The following is a 21711-nucleotide window of genomic DNA, read 5'->3' as shown; positions in this document are numbered from 1 at the left end:
CTCACCCCACCCCCACCCCCGCCCCCTGAGAATGGGCACAAAATCAGGTGGTCTGTGCTGGTGGGATTTTCTGGGTAGAGGGATCCTACTTCTCGCAAGAGTCTAAAAGTGTGGGGAACTAGACCACTCTTTACCATGGAGAGAGTGAGGTTAGGGACAGGGAGAAGCTTGCTCAGGAGCAGTAAATTAGTGGAAGACTCAGGAATCAATTCCAGTCCAAAGGGTTAATATACACTCAATTTACTGTGTTGTGAAGAGCAGCTTGAGGAAATCAATGCACCTGAGATGAACCCCAAAACAAAACTTTGTTCTTTTGTGACAAAAAAAGATTTCCCCAGGGTGCTTATCAGCATTCCTCCTACCCCTCTTTCACTGCCCTAAATACACAACGGGTGGGTGAACCACTCATCCAGGAATGTGCCTGATCAAACAGATCATGGATCAATATCATCTATAAAGAACAAAGTTCGGATGTCTGCTTTAGCTCATGTAATCTACCTACACCCCATGAGCCAAATACTAGTAGTCTCATTTTACCAAAAGAAAAAACTAAGGTGAGTAAAGCAGTTTGCTCAAGCTCGCCAAGCCAGTAAGTGACAGAGTAGGCCTTATTTCTGCCCTCCAGACCCACTGTGCTATTCCTCTTCTGAGAAGACCCTGAGCTTGGCAAGGATCCTATTCACAGCACTCCCAGGCCCAGAGTTCCAGGAATGTGACCCTGTGTTACACCAGCCTCTGGGGTCAGGGATTTGGTGACTGGGCTGGAGGTTGAACAAACAGAGCAGCAGAAAAGACAGCTCCGCTTCTCTGGTTCCCTACCTCCCTGTCCCCGCCTCTTCCTCCCTTCCTCAGGCGTCAGAGCAGAGACCGCAGAGAGCACAGAACCCAGGTCACCAAGTGTAGAGCTAGAGGCCCTGCCATGGCACTCCCAAGGCTTCTTCTGGTGCTGGCCCTGCTGGCGTGGGTTGTTCTGGCTGAACAAGGTGCAGAAGGGTGTTGCTGGCCATTTGGACCAATGTAGGGTGGGTGAGGATGACCGGGGCTTGGCTGTGCCAACTGACACCCCCTCCCCACAGAGTCATGCAAGAACCGCTGCACTGAGGGCTTCAATGCCGACAAGAAGTGTCAGTGCGATGAACTCTGCTCTTACTACCAGAGCTGCTGCGCCGACTACATAACAGAGTGCAAGCCCCAAGGTGCGTTCAGAATGGCTGGGTGGGCCTGGGGTCCCCTCTGCAGCTGGAGACTCATCACCACCCACTCTGCCTGCAGTGACTCGCGGGGATGTGTTCACTCTGCCAGAAGATGAGTATGGGGTCTCTGACTACCAGGAGACCACCATAGACAACACCAATGTTCATGTACAACCGGAGAACCCTACCCTCAGCCCTGACTTGCAGGCCGAGGGTGAAAGGATTTTTGAGCAGGCACCTGTTCTGAATCCTGAGGAAGAGGCCCCAGGACCAGAACAGGGGCCTGAGAGCACTGATCAAGGTATCTCCGGGTCCCCAGCAGAGGAGCTGTGCAGTGGGAAGCCCTTTGATGCCTTCACTGACCTCAAGAATGGTTCCCTCTTTGCCTTTCGAGGTGACTCAGGGGCAAGTCTTGGGGGTGGGTGGCCCCAGGAACTTGCCATTTCTCACACAGCCTTCTCCACTCTAGGGCAGTACTTCTATGAGCTGGATGAAAAGGCAGTGAGGCCTGGGTACCCCAGGCTCATCCGAGATGTCTGGGGTATCGAGGGACCCATTGATGCTGCCTTCACCCGCATCAACTGTCAGGGGAAGACCTACCTCTTCAAGGTGTCAGGCCCAGGGGCTCTGGGTCAGGGTCAAGGGTATCCAGCCAGGGGTTGAAGGCTGTTTTGCCCAGGACCGGGGTGGGCAAGAAGGCTGGATCTCGACCTGTGGGCCTGGGCTGAGGCTCTCTGAAGACAAGGAAACCCAAGGTTCCAGGTCCTGGGTGACAAGCCTGGAACTGGGATGCTGCCTTGGGTGGGGGATTCTGCTTCTGTGTCCAGTCAGACACCTCCTCATCCCTCTCCCCTTTCATACCCCTTAGGGTAGTCAATACTGGCGCTTCGAGGATGGTGTCCTGGACCCCGATTACCCCCGCAACATCTCTGAAGGCTTCGAGGGCATTCCAGATGACGTAGATGCAGCCTTGGCCCTCCCTGCTCATAGTTACAGTGGCCAGGAGCGGGCCTACTTCTTCAAGGGTACTCAGGGGGTAGAGCGGGGAATGAGCAGGTAGTGGAGCAGTCTTAGTTTTCTTCCACGCTCCACTGGGGATAGGCCTCAGATGATCCCCCCGCCCCCACATACACCAGGAGCTCCTAACTTCAACAGCCTTGGGGCTTTCCAGCCTTGCTTATGCCTACCCCTCCTCAGGCAAACAGTACTGGGAGTACAAGTTTCAGCACCAACCCAGTCGGGAGGAGTGTGAAGGTGGCTCCCCGTCAGCTGTGTTTGAACACTTTGCCCTGCTGCAGCGGGACATCTGGGAAAACATCTTTGAGCTTCTATTCTGGGGCAGATCCTCTGGTATGGAGTGGGGGAAGGTCTTGTTTCTCCCTCAAGAGGGCTGGGATCCTCAGGGCAGGGGGAGGGCTGGTCTGGCCAAAGGGGCTGTGATTGTGGAGCTATCAATCAAAAGTTGTTTGCTCTGGCCAGACTTTGCTTCTGTTGATCTTTGCGGGGAAGCTTACCTTCACCTGAACCCCACACCTTGGACTTTGCCTAACACAGCCAAAGGCATGGCCAGCAGAAGGAGGGGCTGTAGCTGAAGCAAACTGAGAGGGATATGGTAAAGGGAGACTAGGGGAGAGAACACTGAACAGGGAGTCAGAAGGCCAGGGTGCTGGGCACTGCCACTAGTTTGCTGTGTGTTCTCAGGCAAGGAACAGCCTGTCCTTGGGCACCTGATGAATTCTAAAGGCTCCACTGGGGGCAGGGTCTGGGCCCTATGGCTTCCCATTATCCCCTTCCTTGCCACAGGTAGTGCCGGACAGCCCCAGCTCATCAGCCAGGACTGGTCTGGTGTACCTGGGCAGGTGGACGCAGCCATGGCTGGCCAGATCTACATCTCAGGCTCCGCTCTCAGCTCCTCCCGGGCCAAGAATGTTAAGTTTAAGCGTCGCAACCGTAAACGCTACCGCTCACGCCGTGGCCGCAAGAACTTCAGTCGGAAATCCCGTTCAAGCTGGGATTTGTTCTCCAGTGAAGAGACTGGCCTGGGAGATTACAACCATGATGACTACGAGACGGCCTGGCTTGTGCCCGCCACCTGCGAGCCCATCCAGAGCGTCTACTTCTTCTCAGGAGGTGGGAGTCCCGGCCATCCCTGGTTCCCATGAGCTGAACACAGCGCTTGGAAAGTGACTCCAGAAAGCCCGGCCAGGAGTCCTTGGCTGCATTATGATATTCAGTTACTCTTCCTGGAGAGACACGGGTCTTCTTTCTCAGGGCAGGAGTGGATAGGGCCAGGCTGGGTCTCACATATTCTCTCAATCTCTCTTCCAGACAAGTACTACAGAGTCAACCTTCGCACACGGCAAGTGGACACTGTGAGCCCTCCCTACCCACGTAACATTGCCCAGTACTGGCTGGGATGTCCAGCCCCTGGCTTCCACTAGGAGTCCGAGCCTACACAGCTGGGCCCTCCACAGCTCCGTCCTCCAACCTCCCCCTCCCAGCTCAATAAAGATCCCTTGGCCCTGAGTTTAAGAGTATTGTCCTGACTGGCGTGGACAGGCAGGAGGCAGAGATCTGCCTGGGTAAAGAAGGGGAAGTTGGGCTATGGCTTGGGGGAGAGGACAGAGAAAAGCCTCTCTGTGTCCAGTCCATGTTGGGCTCAGGCCCTCTCTGTGAACTACGAAAGCTGTGGGCTGGGGAAGGCCTCATGAGGGCTAGCCTTCCTCCTGAGCTAAGCAGCCCCCAACAACCCACCAGCAGCTAAATTGGAGCTTGAACCCCTATGATGATAACAGGAGTTGCCAGGCTTCCCATCCCAGCCCTCAGTTTGCTTTGCTTCTTGGAGTTGACTAGGGTCTTGGACGAGAGGGAAGGGTCGGGAGAGGGGGGCGATGAGGTTCTGGTTCAGTTTTTCTGCCTATCCTGAGCCAGAAATGCAGTAGCTCAGATGCCTGAGTCCCTAGGGGAACTGCTACCCCCAACCCCACTGTTAAGATGAGTCGTTCTGTCCTGGGTCTGAGGTACAGGGCACTGAGGTTAAGAAGAGAGGGAAGGGCAGGAACTCAAAGGATTAATTCAAACACACCTACTCTTCTTAGAAAGTACCGTAGAAGACTTCCAAGGACAAGTACACTGTAAAAACAAACATCCTTCTTAAAACTTCTCAGTTGTACCTGTAGAACCTCCTCTGGTTCCAGGTTTTTGGACTCTAAGCAGCCCACCTGGGCTCGAGGGGCAAGAGAGAAAGGGCTAGATGCAGGCGAAGATCTAAAGTAGACCCGAGGGAGATCTAGTGGTGACAGCTGCTCCCCAGCCCTGCTGAGGGTGGGGTGGCTCCGTCTCATCTGCTGTCCCCTATCATCCTTTGTCCTGTCCAGCCCAGCAGCCCAGTCCTCAGTTGTGGGACAAGACTCCACCCACTCTCTCCTGAAGGCAGCCAGCACCAGGGTTGAGCCCTTCAGAAGGGGCAAGTGGAGCACTGGGAGCACTAGAGAGGGGGATCTTTTAGACTTCCTGGTTGGAGTTCTGGGATGATTTACATGAAGTATAGGATTTCAGACAGTTTGCAGTTCGAGGAGCAGGGCTGGGACCGGCTTCCTTTGTGAAGCCTGGAAGAGAAGGCCCCCCCACCCCACAATAAAATTCTAAGAAGCCCACCTGGGCTCGAGGGGCAAGAGAGAAAGGGCTAGATGCAGGCGAAGATCTAAAGTAGACCCGAGGGAGATCTAGTGGTGACAGCTGCTCCCCAGCCCTGCTGAGGGTGGGGTGGCTCCGTCTCATCTGCTGTCCCCTATCATCCTTTGTCCTGTCCAGCCCAGCAGCCCAGTCCTCAGTTGTGGGACAAGACTCCACCCACTCTCTCCTGAAGGCAGCCAGCACCAGGGTTGAGCGCTTCAGAAGGGGCAAGTGGAGCACTGGGAGCACTAGAGAGGGGGATCTTTTAGACTTCCTGGTTGGAGTTCTGGGATGATTTACATGAAGTATAGGATTTCAGACAGTTTGCAGTTCGAGGAGCAGGGCTGGGACCGGCTTCCTTTGTGAAGCCTGGAAGAGCAGGCCCCCCCACCCCGCAATTTTACTCCACCCATATCCTGCCTAGCCCCAACACTGCCCTTAGCTACCTATCTTTCCTCCCAGACTTCTCTGCCTCTCTCTAACTGGACACTAAACCTCTCCCCTTTTGGAGGCGGGGCCAGGCCTCTTAGCAGGATAAAACCCCAAACGGAAGGGTGTGGTTTGGGCACAGCCCTGGCATGGCCTGCTGGCTCCTCACTCTATGCCAGCTCCATGGCCAGCCCTGTGGATGCATCTCCAACAGGTGATCTGCTGGGAAAAGGGTGGGCAGGGGAAGGATGTGGGGAAGGTACGATAGGGAAGATTTGGGTGAATAGGTGTTTTAGGGTCTGTTGGGGGCTTTGAGGTTGGGACAGAGGCTCTCGAAGGGAGTTCTAGCTGGACCCTCACCTCGGCCCGCAGGCCATGCCAGTGGGTTGGGTCCCCACCGGAGAAAGCGGATCACCTTCAGCAAAGGGCAGCTGCTGGAGTTGGAGCGGGTATTTGCGGCACGGCCCTACCCTGACATTGGCACCCGTGAGGACCTGGCCCGGGTAACCTGCCTTCCTGAGGCCAAGATACAGGTGAGCTGTGACCCCCTCTCAGGGTGGAAGTACTCTCACACAGCCAGTTTCTGGGTTTGATCCACAGCACCTTCTCTCTGGGTATCCTGCCTCCAGCTTCTGCTTTCCCTTACCTGGGGGAAGGGGTATTACAGCGAGAAGAGATTCCTTCTTCTTCCCTTACCAGGTGTGGTTCCAGAACCGGCGGGCCAAGAGAATCAAGACTAGAAAGCCAGGACGCCTAAGTCCAAGGCCTGAGGCCCCTCAGAGACTCCATTCCCTTCCAGACACCCTCCAGCAGTCCCGGGAGCCCCAAACATTAGGCCAGCTTCAACCCTCTAGCAGCACACCTCAGTGCACCTCAGTGTGTCAACGTGTCTCCTGCCTGCCTCCTGGCTTGGGTCCAGGGCAGGACTGGGTAGGGGCTAAAGCTGCAGCCCCATGGGGACCAGCTGGGGCTTCAGGGTTTCACCTTCCTTCAGAGCGACCTCCTCCCCAGACTTCACTGGGCAGCCTGTCTGACCTCATCTATGCCTCAGCCATTGTCACCAACCTGGACCATTCCTAATCTAAGTCCAGAACTTGCAAGGCCCCACCTCTGGCCCCTGCAGCCCACCCTACCCTTTAGGATTGAACACATGAGTAGATTGTGGCTCCTTCTTTTACACGAGGGTGTTCTCTTGTGGGAAGGAAGTTCAGCTCAGGGAGGAATCCCTCGCTATGACTATCTTCCAGGCCAGACTAAATGCAGGTCCTAAGGAGTGACTGGGGCCTGGCTCCTGCTTCCCAGCACCCTGTACCTCTTGAGGAATAAGGAAGGGGTCCATGTTTTCCATCTCTCCTGCTAGACCTGGTAACCCAATTCTTCTCACCCCAGCTGAGGACACCTCCTCCCTCTAAAGATTGGGCAGCTGCCCCTCACCTTCAAGGTAGTACTAACTGCTAAGTGAGCTAGAAGATGTGATTGTTGATCCTAATTCTAGACTGCTAGAGACTAACCCTTTTATAGTTCAGGGGCCCTTCTCCTGACCTCCTACCACTGGGACAAATTAATCAGAACCACAGATCTGAAGAGGAAGTGATATTAAAATTATAAAGTAGAGATAGCCCAGGGCTTACGCTGATTTAATTTTCATAAAGATCAGATTGGCTGCCCTCTGACGTGGGGCTGTGGAGAAAACCTAATAGATTTAGAATGGGATGGGGGGGATGTGTGTGTGCTTGTGACAGCACTGGGTTTTGGTATCACTGTCATCTGTAATACCAACTAATCTCCAAATAAAACCCAAACTCTGTACCTTAATCTGGATTGTCGTGTGGTGCAAATAAATGTGGATGAGAGGGCTGTTTGCTTTTGAAATTTATCTCTATCACCTAATCCCTAAATAGGCCAAGTTCTACATAGATTCTGGGTGGGATGTATTACCCAGGCTCCTAGGGATTAGTTAAGAGGGATAGTTAATTGAAGGGCTTAGGGCTCTTGCTGACAGACCCTGGGTAGATGGGATCCTCTGCTGGCAACCCCTGCTCCTGGACTCACTGGTTCCAGAACACTCCAGCTGCCTCCACTTCTGGAGCTGCTCTGCTTCAGAGAGAAAAGCATGGAGTTTGCAATTAGATTCAAATCCTGGCTTTGCTATGTCACCTCACAACTCTCTCAAAGTCTACAAGCCTGAAAGCAGGAATATTGGTCTCTTCTCCGTTTTCGGAAGGAGAGCAATAACATAGGTGAAGGGCTTCACATGGTGTGTGACACATTGTAAAAGCTCTCGATACACTAGTTCCCCCCTCCTCTCCATACAGCAGGCCATGAGAAAATGAGAAGGCCTAAAACTTCTTGTTTCTCTGGCCTCCAGTCAAGCTCTCCTCCTTCTCCCTGGGAAGCCCTGGACCCAGACTGCACCAGGGAAAAGCAAGGCCTGGTGAGGCAGAGGAAGTGGCTGACAGCATACAGACTTGCCCCTTCTGTGATGAGAAGTGAAGGACAAGTCACCCGATTCCTATTTCTAACTGTGCCCTTGCACCTGGAAACCACCTTGTATAGTGGCCATTTCCTTGGCAGGAACTAGATTGCTTCCCTCTCTCTCCCCAGAAGCAGCACAGTACTTGGCCCATAAAGGACCGCTAAATAAGTGCTCAATGCCACAGAAGCCTTTCAGTTGGTGAGTAGAGGGTTGGGATCAAGTAAAGACCCCATTCTAATGACAGGGGTGTGTATGTGGAATGACCCCCATCTCATCATGAGAAGACACCCTGCATCAGAAGCCGTTTGAGGCCTGCTCTTTACCTGAAATTTGGAAGTATTCCAACCTGAATCCAGGTACCTAGAGGATATGAAAGCTTAAGTATATGTGGTCCCCTGGCCCAAAGAGTTCAGCACAGGTAAGTGCAGCCAGGAATCTCTACAAAGCTTCAGTAGAGCTTTTCAACTTAATCTTAAAAAACAGTTTAAGTGCTAGAAACACTGTAGAATGCCACCTACATTCTTTCTCACCATTGACGCTTCTTCCAACCAACAACAGAAAGCTTAAGATTTCTCAACAAAGTGATCTATGGAGAACAGAAGGGCCTAAAACCTGCCTTTCTCGCATACAGAATATTGCACTGAGAGGCTCAGACTTGCTATATATCAAGAAGAAACGGGCAAACGTTGTAGAGCAAATGCCTATTGAGCCAATGAGTGTACAATTTATAAGAACTGAGCTCTGGAAAAAAGAAAAGACCACAGGAGCTCATGCAGTGAAGGAACAGAAAGATGGTGTCTACCATTAGCAGCAGACCTTGCACAATTCTCAGAACTGTGAAAATCTTTGGGCTTTGCGTTGTCACAGATTTGAAATAAAAATACACCGAATACAATAAATATTTATTGGATAAATAACTAACACTGATATCATTTTTAAGTGCCTTATACAGATATGTCATCATATCACCAATCTAAGTTCAAAGAAGTTCAAAGAAGTTTAGTATTACACAGAGACTTCAGGACCACCTAGCAGGTCTTTGGCTCCATTTAACAGAGCAAGAACCACAGTGGGTCATTTGATCTCTCTCAGTCCGTTTTGTCTTCTGGAAAAGGGGCCTAAATCATTTCCTTTTCCAATCTCTGGGATTGTTGTAAAGACCAAAAGAAACTATGTAAAATAGTCAACTGTGAGCATTTACACAATATTTTTTATACTCACTCAAAAATGTTTAAGAACCCACATAAAATATCCTACTTCAGGCTTATGTATAACATGCATACACATCTGTAATGTGTACATTATGTATACATATTTACGTGTATGCTTATTTCTATTCATATATACATATATGAAAATAGGTCCTGTCCAAAAGGAACGTCTCCCTTTACTAGTTGAGACAATCCACAGTAGGCATACTCTCCCCACAAACACAAACAAGTACAAGGGATTTTGCAATTAAAAGGAGATGTACTGTTTTGCCATCTGAATTGTTTTCATTTAGGAGACAAGGGTGACAGGAAGATGGGAAGTTTAAGGAGGGCTGGTGAGTGATAGAGACAGGCAGAAGCATTTAGAAAACCTGAAAAAGGCAAGCAGAAGGAAGAGGATGAATTCAGAAACTAAGATTCCAAAAAGGTAGCTGCTTTCTTTTCAATTCTGCCATCCTGTACCAACCTGTTTTTCTCTTATTCGGTGTCCTCTGATCAGTTCCTCTTCCAGCACAAACTGGAGAAAGAGAATCCTTTTCGCTTTCTTGGAGGCTTCAGAGCTAAGTTACAGGTCTGTATCAAGGATGTGTGGAGCAAGGATGACGATTTATTTGTGCACTTGGGCAAGTTCAAGGCAGTATGGTCCACTTCTGGGAAGGCCTGGATTCTATTTACTATTGATGGAAAAAACCCATCCCCAGCAATGCCCAGAACATATTGGAGAAGGCAGATGGGCACCAGCGTCAGGAGAATATACTGACAGACTTCTGGCAACTGACAGAGGATGGGGCTCCCTACAGTAAGAGCAGGTAGCCCTGGCTCGGCCCTGACCAACCACAGCTGAGTATAAAGAGCCTGATGGGTAGACGGAGAGTCAGTGATAGGCAGCTGGGAGCCTGGAGCTCCTCCAAACCCTCTCCAGACTTCAATGATGAAGCACCAGTTATATCTCTCCCAACTCGCCTTCCATTGCCCGCACCATGACATACAGCTCAGCCAGACCCACCACAGAGGCGACGATCAACGCAGCCAGTACCCGCTGGGGAGAAAAAAAATCAGACTCAGGAGATGAAGGCCAGTCTCCAGCTCTGAAGCCTCTAGCACCTCAAATAAGAATGAAGAGGACCCCAGCCCAGCCCATTGTTGGGGGGAAGGGAAGAAAAGAGGATTCTCTTGAGGCTATTATCTATCCCCATGACTACTGGAAAGCGCGACTTCTCCTCGTTTATTGTACAAATATTTTTTCAATATCTAATCTATGCAATGCATTTTCACATATATCCTCCCTATCCTACCAATACCTCCACCACTTGGAGCACCCTATCTTGCCCAGTGCTTACTCACCGAGGCCATTTCTGTGAAGACATACTGGCTTCCAAGATAAGTACAGACAAAGGCAGCTACCACCGTGACAATGAAGTTGAAGATGGTGATGACCAGAGCTTTCACTGACCTCACTTTGGGAAAAAACCCAGGGAAGAAACCTTTAGGTTAGCATCCTCTAAGAGGCCCTCTTATCTCATGGCTGCCTCCCCCCATCAACTGGGTTTCCCTCAAACAAGCCTCAGTAGCTCAGGCTTAACCCCAGAGCATTGGAGTGGGAAGGAATGCCATGACCGACCCTTCCCAGGGAGATCTTTTAGCATCTGATTTCCTAGTACCTCACCTTGCTTTCCCAGGTCACTAAGAATTGCACCATGCCTTGAATCCTGGGAAAAAGAAAATGCAAGTGATTTCAGAATGGAAGCAGTTCAGAGGCAATCCAGAGAGTATTCATTTTCTTTCACCAAACATTAACTGTCTTCTCCATGGATTTTTTTTTGGCTGGGAACAGTTGGATTCTTTTCGGGACCACACGTCCAGCATTTCAGAGAAAGAATATAGGCTCCTAGTACCCATATGTCCCTCTCCTGTTCCAGGGCAGGAGCATGTCAGAGAACAGTAGGGAGCCCTGTCAGAACAAAGGCTCCAAGGCTCATTTCCACCTTCATACTATTAAGAATCAGTCACTATCTCAGTCCAGAGTCTCAGTGAATGAGTTGAGAATTATTTGGTTTGCATGTAGCGCAGAGCTTCTATGGTCCCTGAAAAGTACACAAACCAAGTTTCCACATTGTTTCTTTCCTCTGTGCCTCTTCCCAGTGCAGGATCCTGCTTTCCGGGGTTACTCAGTCTATGTATTAAAGAGCAAGCCCTTACCTGACAGGTAACATTGCGGGTGATCCGCTTATATTCCTCATTGGCCAGCTGTATCTTAATTTTCTCCAGACGGGCAACTAGTTCTGGGTTCTAAGTTAGAAAAATCAAACAAGAAGAATGACATTCACAACTTGCTAGAAAACATGTCACAATCACTGGTTTCAGGGAGCAAAGCACTGCTAAGGGTACCAGGAGGCCCATGTACCAGTTCAGCCTCCACTGCTTTGGAAATTGTCTTCTAAGAATCTATTTTCCAATCTGTCAAACATGGAGGACAATATCTAGTTCCCCTACCCCAGCTCCCAAGGATTTAAAAGACAAATTTTCAAGCCCAAAAAAGTTAATCCATAAATCTGGATGTATCATGAATAAGTCCAACTGAGCCAACACCCACGCTCACAAATGTATCCCTTACATACCCTAGGAGGCTTCACCACCTCTGGGAGATAGATTTCACTGCCTTCTAGGAGCTCATGAAGGTACAATGTGGAATCTAGGAAGAAAAGATTTCCACAAACATAATGATCCATAGAGCTGAGGTCGAAGGAGTAAGATCAGAGAAGGGTCTAGTCCTTCTATTCTTTCTACCAAAATAAAGCATATCTATTCTAATACCAATTCACCTTCAGGACCATTTTCAACTGGGAATAATTTAAGACAATTCCACATACTCATCTCCGAGTGCTACACAGCTGAGTTTAACTCAGCTCTCAGTTATCCTGCCAATGTCACAGTTAATACATAAGCCATTTATATTTGCATTTAGGTTAGGTCATTTCTGTGTCTTAAAGAGGTTTTAGTCATAGTGACGCTGAGTACTCAGGACACCGAGTACTCAGGACACCGTACTAGATGATCTCTAAGGTCATATTTCATTCCAAAAGTTAAGCAGTCTACCCTTTGCACTTCTAGATAGGCTACGTTAATTTCTTACAAAAGACCTTACATTGCCAGTTTGTCCTATTCTCTCTCTATATAGTTAAGGGAACTGAGGCCCGAGGAAGGAAAATGACTCCTCCAAGGGGAGTTAGTGGCAGAACTAGGACTAGAACTCAGATGCTACTCCCAGTTCAGACCTTTCGACGCAGCTTTTTATCACATTATCTAAAAATTAAAAAAAAAAAAGTCAAGATTTGACCACGTTTGCTTTTGAGATGAAAAGAAATCTAGATTCTGAAACAGGACAAGCACGCTATGCTAAGTTGGTTTCTCAGGTGGCTTAAAAGGAAGAAACTGAACCTGTGAGGTGGTACTGGGTTAGAACGTGGACTTCCTCAAGGGTCAAGTCGGCCTACTTGGGTCTGGAAATGAAACGGAGACTCTTAAGAGAGAAGAAATTGCACGAATAAATTTTGTAATCCATGAGAAATTCCCATGGAAGTTATAGAAGGGAGTGGGTTGCCCTAGGACTTATGAGGTGACTCTTTGGTTGGCTCCATGACTGTTCAGTGGGCGAAGGAGAGTGACGGATTTTTCCCTCGGAAGAATGCTAGAGGTGGGAAAAAGATCTCAGGAGCGTAGAGACTCTGGAAAAAAGAAGGCGACTCCGGACTGGAGAATGGACCTCACCTCTTTCTCTTAGGTACTGGTGCAGATCGCGGATCAGGCGGAAGGAAACCAGGCGTGCGGGACCACTGGGGCGATCACCACCCTTGTGCTTCTTCCCCAGCGCGGCCTCAAGCTCTGCCCGCAACTTCCGGGGCAGCTGCTCTGGCTCCAGCTCCCCGCCGGGGCCCAAAGCGCGCACGAGCCGCTCACCAGCAATCAAGAAAGACGCCATTTCTACTCAACCCTACGGTCAGGTGACCCGAGTGTGCATTTCCGCCAGCCATGCGCCGGAAGTATCTTGAGGATTCCTGGGCGGGGCGAGGCGGGACAGAAGGCCAAGGGGGCGGTACGCGGCGCGGGGCAGTGTGGGGCGGGGGCGGGACGCCTCCTGGCCGCAGGTCGGGTCCTGTGTCAGCAGCCCAGCAGGCGCTCGGGCGGGACATGGCGGGCTGTGTGGCCCGGCGGGCCCTGGCTGTGTGCAGCCGCTGGTGGTCTCGGTCGCTGACAGGGGCCCGGGGGCCGAGGCCATTCTGTGCGGCAGGTGGAGCTGGGGCCTTCCCACCAGCTGCGACCACGACACGGAGGCATCTCTCGTCCCGGTGAGGGACGGAGCGCGGGGTCGGGGCCCGGAGCCTAGAGAGCGTGTTCCCGGCCAGGGAGGAGGCCAGGAGGCCCAGCCGGCTGATGATGTTTGTAGTTCGACCCGAGAGAGGATCCCGGCCGGGAGACGACTTGCGCAGCCTGAGACATGTGCCAGGAATAGAGAAAGGAGTGTGGTCCAGAGCCCTGGTTTGAGCGAGGCTGGTTTGGAGGGGGAACTAGTAATCCTATCAGAGCAAATCCTACCTCCGAGCGTCGCTGTTAGTGGGCAGCCTTTTAAGCCCTAGGGCTTTTGACTTGAACCCCTAGCCCCGGATTCGGTTAAGGCTTCCCTCAAAGATGCTCTAAGTGAGAAACAGGACTTCTGAATCTCGGCCCTGCACAGGTCCTGGGTTTCAGTGTGACCTTGGGAAGACTGGTTCCCTCTGTGTGGCTTGGAGAAGGGGCTTGAGGCCATGAGGATTGCGTGAACACTGTCTCTAGGGATGGGACAGGCAGATCAAATTGGGGCTGGTTGAATCAACTGAGAGTGAGCATAATGTTCACATCTCCAAAATAGTAACAATAACAGTCCTTTAAAGAGCCCTTAGAAAGAGCACCTGTCCAGAGAGGTCCCTGAGAGAACTCACCTTTTAGTGGCTGAGATTAGACACTTATTCTGGGGGAGAGATGATAACTATTTATAATTAAAGACATGTGAAAGTTGATGTAAATCTGAACAAAACTATATTGAGAGATGGTGCAACGTAGAGACAGTAGGAAATCTAGAGAGGATGATTAAGCCCTTCAAGGGCAGGGGAAAACAGACATGGAATTAGAACAAATATTTTTGAGCTCCTCTTATACAGTAGGCTCTGAGGGGGAACACAGGCTAATCAGACACAGGCATTGTTCGCAGGGAACTTACAGTTTCTAATGGAGATAAGACATGGAAGCTAACTGAAATGAAAGATGGGAAGGACAGTTAAAATGCTGTAGGAGTTCAGGAGGGTGGTTCAGGGCAAAAAGAGGCAAGGAGTACAATTAAGCAGGGTATGAGGGCATGATATGACGAATGCTGAGGGCGAAGAGAAGAAAGTGATCTGGGAGTAGTCAGACCTAACACGGAAACCAAGGAGGGGCCTGTGACTAGACGTCAAAGGAGGAAAGGCAGAATCTCTGTGGAATGGTGATATGGCAGGACTTTTACCTGCTTCTGCTGGCTGGCCCCACTACCCTGACCCTTCTCTGCTGTCATTACCCTGGCTCTTCAGTATCCTAGTAGCTTTTTCTGAAAGATAAGTCCTGTTACCTCTTCAGCTCTTCAGTTGCTTGTTCTTTTCCTTCCTAATCAGAAACCGACCAGAGGGCAAAGTTTTGGAGACAGTTGGTGTGTTTGAGGTGCCAAAACAGAACGGAAAATATGAGACTGGGCAGGTGAGTGCTGGGCTGGGTCTTCTTTCATTTTCATGGTGTGCTCTGCTTCTGAAAGGGTCAGATATGGTTCATAGGCCTGAATGTTACGGTTTTCTGGTGCCAGACCAGAATCACAAATGTTTAAAGGTGGGTGTCTGTTTTCTTGGATTTGAATGCATTTCATTTATCAATGGGTTCTTTTTCCAAGCTTGCGAGAACAGAGATGGTTTGGACTATAGTAAGGAGGGAGCCAAGTTACTGAAGTGTCTTCTAACATAGTGGATGGTGGGAAGCCAATGGAGGGAGCTTTAAGAAAAGCAAACCTTTTATTTTATTTTATTTTTATGATTTTCAGTTTTGACATGGTTTCTTCTTTACATGCTTAGTTATAGGACTTCTGGTCACCTAGTCTTCAGATGGTTCTCCAGGTTGATTGTTCTATAATTTAGTTGTAATTTTAATGCATCATGGGAGGAAGCAAGCACGACGTTTACCTACTCTGACATCTTGACCGGACTCGGAAAAGCAAACCTTTGAATGCTTTGTCATAGTTGAACTTTTCACAGTATAGTAAGCTCTGGGTATGATGCTCTTTTTCTATATCAGCTTTGTGCCAGATCCACTGAGATGGATTTAGGCCCCTTGTAGGTAAGGAGGACCTATTGTTTATTCAGCATTTTTTTTTTTTTTTTTTTTTATGCCTACTATGGACCAGGCGTTGTGCATTGGAGTTAAATCAGAAAGCAGTGCCTTCAAAGAGTTGATAGTCTAGGAAAGCATTATGATATACAAATGGTCAATGACTGTGCACACTGTGCTAAGTGGAGGAGAGGTTAGGGAACGCTTCTTAGAGGCCTACGCTATGGCCTAAAGGGTGAGTAGAAGTCAGCCAGGTGAAGAGGGGGTAAGGGGTAAGAGTATTCTGAAATTGGTCTGGGTGGATCACAGAGTTCAAAGAAAAGAATGGCAAGACCTTGTGCTGGAGTTGGCGTATCTGTGCTGCTTAGTGGTCTGGGCCCCACCTGGATGGACTTGCTGGACTGCAGACTCACAGAGGCCTCTCTTTTCTCCTAGCTTTTCCTTCATAGTGTTTTTGGCTATCGAGGTGTCGTCCTGTTTCCCTGGCAGGCCAGACTTTATGACCGGGATGTGGCTTCTGCAGCTCCAGAAAAGTAAGTTTCCCTGTCATGCTTCACAGTGTCCTCAGGAGGAGGCCTGACTCATGGCAGACATACGTAATTGGGATCCCAGGGGTGAAGACAGTATCCTTCTGGGCCTTAGGAACAGACCCAGAGTGCTCTCCAGCACTAATACCCATGGAGATAAAGTGCTGAATGCCAGGGACAATCTTAAGCCAGAGGGTCCCTTTGGGCCTCTCAAGATGCTCTCCCAAGCTGTTCTCAGTTTGCATTATAATTATCCCAGAATGCATTTGGGGGACTAGTCTTCATGATTTTTTGATGTCCAGTTAGAATCTTTATCATCATTAGAGTACATTTAAAAAAAAGCCCCACCCCCATCAAATGATCCATTAAATGATCACAGCTCCATTAAATGATTATAGACATCCCCTAGGAGGTAAAAAGAACGGGGTACTCTGGGCTCCTGTCACTGAGGCAGCAATGTGATTTTCTCAGCATGGCCCCCTTCTTCTAAGAGGCAGCCAGAGAATAAGACAAATGATGACTTTGTGCCATGAGTCCTCCACATTCCATTTTTTACACCTGACAGGGGAGCAGCTGGGCTGGGTGTTGCTGAGCAGGTACCTAGCTGGTGCTACAGCCCCTTCAGATCAGGCACCAGTATGTTGAGACGAGGAGTGGGTCGGGAGCTGGGGCAGGCACTGCTTCTCTTTCTCTTAGGGTGATCTTTAGCTTCTTCTCCCTCCTTGTAGAGCAGAGAATCCTGCTGGCCATGGCTCTAAGGAGGTGAAAGGCAAAACTCACACTTATTATCAAGTGCTGATTGATGCCCGAGACTGTCCACATATAGTAAGTAAGCAAGACGGCTGGGCCTGGGGTTCCTCTCCATGGGAAAGGCCTGAACCCTGATGGGGGCAAAGAGAGAAGAGTCAAATGGAGCCCAGATCAGCACTGGGCCCTAGTCCTCAGGACTGGATAGTGACTAAGAAAGTCTGACTTGCTTCTTGTCTTAGTCTCAGAGATCTCAGACAGAAGCGGTGACTTTCTTGGCTAACCATGATGACAGCCGGGCCCTCTATGCCATCCCAGGTAAGTACAAGCATCTGAATGGTGCCTGTCGATAATGGGTCCAGTATGTCTCAGGGAGAAGATTCTGATGCCTTTTTGATGTCTTTTAATCTGCCGGGAGGGATTATAGATGCTGAGAGCAGTGGTGCCAGGGTCATCCCACCTTGCGCCAAGGTCAGGAATTGTGTTTCTTCTCAGCCCTGTTCCTCCCCTCTTACATGAGTTTCACTGTTTCTTTGCCTCTCTGTGCCAGGCCTGGACTATGTCAGCCATGAAGACATCCTCCCCTACACCTCCACTGATCAGGTTCCCATCCAGCATGAGCTCTTTGAAAGATTTCTTCTCTACGACCAGACAAAAGGTAATCTCTCTCAGAAAGAGAAGCTGGAAAGGGAAGACCCTTTCTTCAAAGATAGTATCATAGAAGTAATTTCAAGGCTTTATTTCCACAACCTTATTCAACCTCCCATTAGACCTATCAGGTAGATGGCCATTACCTCCTCCAGATATGGAAACTGAGGCTCAGGGATGAGGAGAAGGGACTGAAGGTTGCTAGTTAGTGGCAGAGCGAGGTCTGAAAACCAGGGCTCCTAACTCCCAATCCAGTTTTCTTCCCGTGATGTCACATACCTTCTCAGGGCTTACTCTTAGAAGTAGCTCTGTGCCTTCTTTTAGCCTGTGCTTTTGCTTCATGTTTGGGTGTCTTATTTACTTGGGCCACAACTGGGAAGGTTTTTCTAAGAGGAGCAATTGGAAAGTGGATGCAATGCCCTGGACTCTGGCCTGGACTAACCAGTCATCTTGTCCCAGCACCCCCTTTTGTGGCTCGGGAGACGCTACGGGCCTGGCAAGAGAAGAATCACCCCTGGCTGGAGCTTTCCGATGTCCACCGGGAAACAACCGAGAACATCCGCGTCACTGTCATCCCCTTCTACATGGGCATGAGAGTATGTCCCCAGCCTGGGCCCCTTCCCTCAGGACTAGGTCTCCAGATTTGTTGGGAAATGTGACTGTTGTAATGGGTTCCAAATTTCAACCATGTGCTTATAGTTCTGCTTTCGAGTGCTGCATGTATTGGGTGGGGTAGAACAGCCTCATGGTCATGGCTGACACCAAGACCGAGAGTAGGGAAACCCTTGGGTCCCAGAAGGAGTCCTCTGGACTGACTTTTCCTTCTCTTCTGGCTCAGAGGGAGCTGCGTTTATGAAGAACATACACATACTTGGTTAAATTGGTATAGGCTGATCTTCATACTTTGTATGCATTAGTCAAACATTTGAGATGTTTTTTGCCTGGCTGTAAGCTAGGTCCTGGGAATACTAATAAAAATGAAAGTATCCATGTCTTCCAGGAGTTCATGGTGTTGAGGGATCTCAATGGAACATACACTATACCAAGTATTGTAATAAGGTTGGGCTGTTGTAGGGCCAAGGAGGTGGTTAGCAGCCTGGGCCAGCAGTGATGGTATGGAGGGCAGCTGGCAGGGACGGTGGTTCAGAGAAAGGGAAGAGCCCTGTGGCTGATTTCCATTGGCATCCAGTTCTGTTGGTGATCTTAATAGGAAGAGGAAGAGGGAAGCCAGGGATAGACCCAGGGGAGGCTGCCCCCTCAGTGAGTTTGTTGGCCATAGTTCAGTCATCAACATCCAGATACTTGCAGCATTGTTCTGCTTCTGCAAGCTTCCTGGAGCACATGTACTCCATTGGAGAGATGTTGATTGGAGGGGACTTGGTCTTGCCCTCTGGGACTTAAATTCTGTGTGTTTTTTCCCTAGGAAGCACAGAATTCCCACGTCTACTGGGTGAGTGTCTCCCTTGGGAGGAGGAGCTCAGGAAGGGTGCCTGGAGGGGCATGTTGGGAGGTGTTTGCCTCTGGGGACTGTGGCCTGGGCAATGCAGGTGTCAGCCTTTGTTGCCTTTTGCTCTCCTAGAATTCTAAGTGGTCTGGCCCAGAGTTTACTTTCTCAGATGTGAACTTGCCTCTTCTCCCCCCACTTCCCCCATAGTGGCGCTACTGTATCCGCCTGGAGAACCTTGACAGTGATGTGGTACAGCTCCGGGAGCGACACTGGAGGATATTCAGTCTCTCCGGCACCTTGGAGACAGTGCGAGGCCGAGGGGTGGTGGGCAGGGTGAGCATCATCGGGCCAATAATGCCCAGTTCCTGGTGTTGCCAAGCAGGCCTCGGGGCTTAGTGCATGGTTTCCTCCTCTGTGGTCAGGGCAGAGGCTCCATGTGTGAATGCGCTGGTGACAAACCTCACAACAATCCCGTGAGATAGGTTTCTTACAACCCATTTCGTAGATGAAGAGAGAGAGACTGTGAAGTTAAATAACTAGCCCACGGCCCCATAGCTAGTAAGGGCAGGATCTGGATTTGAATCTAAGTGAGTTTGACATGAAAGCTGGTGTGTTTTTGTCGCCAGCGCAGCAGTACCTTTTTAAAAATATGAATTTGAATGCCATTAGGTGGGGCTTGCACACACAGCACCCCCCAACTACTGGTTGTCCTTCCTCTCTTTACATGTGTACATCCTCTGCTGGTTCTGATTTTGAAATTCCTATACTACCCCACCCTGTCTCCTGTTTCACGAAAAGTGGCCAGGAGCCACATTTAACAAGTATCTGTGCAAGTCAGCAGAGACTTGGGGAAGCAGAGTAGGATAGTGACTAAGAATAGGGCTTTGGAGATACATAATCTGGTTTCAAATGCCAGCTGTGTTCTTTACTTGCTGCATAACTGCAATTTAACCAAAATTTCAGTTTCTTACTGCTGAAATGGGAATCACATCTAGTACCTTATAAGTACTTAAAGACTTAAGTCAGCAAAGGTTCGCAGACCACCACCGTGGTGCCTGGCACCTAGACACTCGGAATGGACACTGAAGAGGGTATTTACAGAGTAGGTCCTGTACCCAGCATCTTTGCTCAGTGTCCTCAGACATTCAGTCTGAGATTATCTTTCCCAGAGTCAGAATAAAAGGCCTGGGTCCATGGCTGTGCAGCAGAGGAAACACTGGCAAGCAGTCACTGTAGGAGGTATGAGGAGGCATTCAGTCCTGATGAACTAGCAGTTGGCATCTGACCTCAGAATACAGGGAGCAGGTTTGGCCTGACCTATTTTGCTTGAACCCTTACAGGAACCAGTGTTATCCAAGGAGCAGCCTGCATTCCAATATAGCAGCCACGTCTCCCTGCAAGCTTCCAGTGGGCACATGTGGTGAGTGTGTGCTGGGGCAGGGGTAGCGCAACTCTAGACACAAGCTGTGGGTGAGAAAAGTGGGAGCGCATAGCTTGCAGTTAATTCTGGGCTACATTAAGTCCTGAGATGGAGCCTTATCATTGTTGTATGGGACTTGTCTGATTTTTTATGACTGTCCATTTTCCAGTTCCCTGTGGTTTTGTGGACTGGGGACCTAAGCCAAAGAAGTCTGGTGATTTGATGCTGTACCGAGTTGCCCATGTAGTTGGTTTTTTCTTCCCTGTTATTTCACTCTGTAACCTGTAAGTGTAATTGGGTAGCTTATGTGGTACGTATCTAAGGGCCAGAATCAGGACAGTTGTGTTTCTTTTCATGTAGGGCCAGGAAGGGCTCTTGAGTCTCTGGACTAGTGTTATCCTGACGTGAGTCAGGTAGGAGAGAGCCCAGGCCTACCTCATCTTTCTGTGGTTCTAAAGCTGAGGACATAGGGCTATCCAGATCCTGAAGAGGTCCTCAACCCTCATTCCCTCTAAACCAGCTTCTCTGACCCACAGGGGTACGTTCCGCTTCGAGAGGCCTGATGGTTCCCATTTTGATGTCCGGATCCCTCCTTTCTCCCTGGAAAGCAATAAAGATGAGAAGACACCACCCTCAGGCCTTCACTGGTAGGCCAGCTGAGGCCCTGAGTGCCCAAGCTCGGCCCCTGAAGAATAGCTCTTATCCTACAATTGCTGCAGAACTCTCTCTCCATCATGGGCCACAGCAGGTCTCTTTTTGGCACCATTTGATTGTGGGATTCTTTTTTTGGAGGGTGGGCTGTAACTGTTTTCTCCAGAGGACCCATGTAGGACTCCTCCAAGGCTGGCCTCCCCTATAAGCCTTGCCTGTAGTGTTCCAGTAGACCTTTCCACCAGGAACTCTGTGTTCAGCTGCCACAGGCCTGGAGGAGTTTCTAGGCCTATCACACAAGTCATTTTGAAATGTCAGGTTTGGTCAATAAACCAGTGCGCACTTGGCCACCCTTGCCATTTCTGTCCCCAGGATCTCAGCCTCCTTTTTTTGACCCAGCTGGGGAGGTAGGGGGACTTGCTTTCCTTGCTGTCTTTCCAGGAAGCTGCCCCTTCTACTAGGGTATGTATATTTCCCTCCTGAGGCTGGGGGTTGGCTGGACGTCTTCCAGGGTCATTGTGCCTCTCAGCCAGTGGGGTGGGGAGCTGGACTGGATTCTTGTTTTCTTCTTTACCTTCTGCCAAGGGGAGTGGGAGGCCAACATCAGGGTGAGAGGAGTGAGGCAAGCCAGTCAGGTTTCCTGGAACAATGGGCTTGCCAGCCATGAGCATGAATTTGTCAAACCTCCAGACTACAAATGCAGAAACTCAGCCGAGGAGCTTTAGGTGTATATAGATGGCAACTAAGCCAAGCTACTTTCTGAACTTCTCACAGATCTCCAAGAGCCAGAGATGAAATGTGCTGCATTTTACCCTGATTCTTAGGGTTCCTGCTCCCCTGCTTCCATAGCAATTGTTAAAGAGGTTGTTTATTCTTGAATTAATATTAAATCTCAGTTCCAGCCCA

General features: G+C 49.8%; 4 protein-coding genes across 4 annotated transcripts; 3 read left to right on the top strand and 1 right to left on the bottom strand.

Annotated features, from left to right (window-relative positions):
- Window positions 1-899: 899 nt before the first annotated feature.
- Window positions 900-4809, top strand: VTN (vitronectin). Its single transcript, XM_006925169.3, has 8 exons — window positions 900-983; window positions 1077-1196; window positions 1273-1587; window positions 1663-1802; window positions 2062-2218; window positions 2391-2543; window positions 2997-3323; window positions 3522-4809. The coding sequence occupies exons 1-8, from the start codon at window positions 920-922 to the stop codon at window positions 3632-3634; spliced, it is 1389 nt and encodes a 462-aa protein (XP_006925231.1). The 5' UTR covers window positions 900-919; the 3' UTR covers window positions 3635-4809.
- SEBOX (SEBOX homeobox) lies at window positions 4188-8545 on the top strand. Its single transcript, XM_025041613.1, has 4 exons — window positions 4188-4213; window positions 5237-5511; window positions 5670-5830; window positions 5997-8545. Exons 1-4 carry the CDS (start codon window positions 4188-4190, stop codon window positions 6375-6377), a joined length of 843 nt encoding a protein of 280 aa, XP_024897381.1. The 3' UTR covers window positions 6378-8545.
- Window positions 8546-8663: 118 nt separating this feature from the next.
- Window positions 8664-13013, bottom strand: TMEM199 (transmembrane protein 199). The gene is made up of 6 exons (XM_006924997.3): window positions 12753-13013; window positions 11603-11676; window positions 11184-11273; window positions 10651-10693; window positions 10329-10441; window positions 8664-10023 (listed from the first exon to the last, which is right to left on the bottom strand). Exons 1-6 carry the CDS (start codon window positions 12961-12963, stop codon window positions 9928-9930), a joined length of 627 nt encoding a protein of 208 aa, XP_006925059.1. The 5' UTR covers window positions 12964-13013; the 3' UTR covers window positions 8664-9927.
- Window positions 13014-13094: 81 nt separating this feature from the next.
- POLDIP2 (DNA polymerase delta interacting protein 2) lies at window positions 13095-21711 on the top strand. The gene is made up of 11 exons (XM_006924996.3): window positions 13095-13330; window positions 14666-14747; window positions 15801-15898; window positions 16621-16717; window positions 16882-16957; window positions 17190-17297; window positions 17747-17883; window positions 18711-18737; window positions 18942-19067; window positions 20075-20154; window positions 20691-21711. Exons 1-11 carry the CDS (start codon window positions 13173-13175, stop codon window positions 20803-20805), a joined length of 1104 nt encoding a protein of 367 aa, XP_006925058.1. The 5' UTR covers window positions 13095-13172; the 3' UTR covers window positions 20806-21711.

This window comes from Pteropus alecto, unplaced genomic scaffold (genome assembly GCF_000325575.1).
Source record: "Pteropus alecto unplaced genomic scaffold, ASM32557v1 scaffold98, whole genome shotgun sequence".
NCBI lineage: Eukaryota > Metazoa > Chordata > Mammalia > Chiroptera > Pteropodidae > Pteropus > Pteropus alecto.
Note: the sequence above shows the minus strand (reverse complement) of the source record. Positions and strands in the feature narration are given on the sequence as shown.

What these genes read in the sequence shown, in the direction of transcription:
- TMEM199 (XM_006924997.3), bottom strand. Translation starts at nt 12,963, where the DNA reads ATGGCGTCTTTCTTGATTGCTGGTGAGCGGCTCGTGCGCGCTTTGGGC. An exon ending in TAGTGACCTGGGAAAGCAAG is followed by an intron (nt 10,442 to 10,650) that starts GTGAGGTACTAG and finishes TTTTTCCCAAAG; the next exon opens with TGAGGTCAGTGAAAGCTCTG. An exon ending in TCTTCACAGAAATGGCCTCG is followed by an intron (nt 10,024 to 10,328) that starts GTGAGTAAGCAC and finishes TTTTCTCCCCAG; the next exon opens with CGGGTACTGGCTGCGTTGAT.
- VTN (XM_006925169.3), top strand. Translation starts at nt 920, where the DNA reads ATGGCACTCCCAAGGCTTCTTCTGGTGCTGGCCCTGCTGGCGTGGGTT. An exon ending in TTCCCTCTTTGCCTTTCGAG is followed by an intron (nt 1,588 to 1,662) that starts GTGACTCAGGGG and finishes TCTCCACTCTAG; the next exon opens with GGCAGTACTTCTATGAGCTG. An exon ending in GGAAGACCTACCTCTTCAAG is followed by an intron (nt 1,803 to 2,061) that starts GTGTCAGGCCCA and finishes CATACCCCTTAG; the next exon opens with GGTAGTCAATACTGGCGCTT.
- SEBOX (XM_025041613.1), top strand. Translation starts at nt 4,188, where the DNA reads ATGAGTCGTTCTGTCCTGGGTCTGAG. An exon ending in CGTTCTGTCCTGGGTCTGAG is followed by an intron (nt 4,214 to 5,236) that starts GTACAGGGCACT and finishes TCCTTTGTGAAG; the next exon opens with CCTGGAAGAGCAGGCCCCCC. An exon ending in TTCCTGAGGCCAAGATACAG is followed by an intron (nt 5,831 to 5,996) that starts GTGAGCTGTGAC and finishes TTCCCTTACCAG; the next exon opens with GTGTGGTTCCAGAACCGGCG.
- POLDIP2 (XM_006924996.3), top strand. Translation starts at nt 13,173, where the DNA reads ATGGCGGGCTGTGTGGCCCGGCGGGCCCTGGCTGTGTGCAGCCGCTGG. An exon ending in CCCGAGACTGTCCACATATA is followed by an intron (nt 16,718 to 16,881) that starts GTAAGTAAGCAA and finishes TTCTTGTCTTAG; the next exon opens with TCTCAGAGATCTCAGACAGA. An exon ending in AGAATTCCCACGTCTACTGG is followed by an intron (nt 18,738 to 18,941) that starts GTGAGTGTCTCC and finishes CTTCCCCCATAG; the next exon opens with TGGCGCTACTGTATCCGCCT.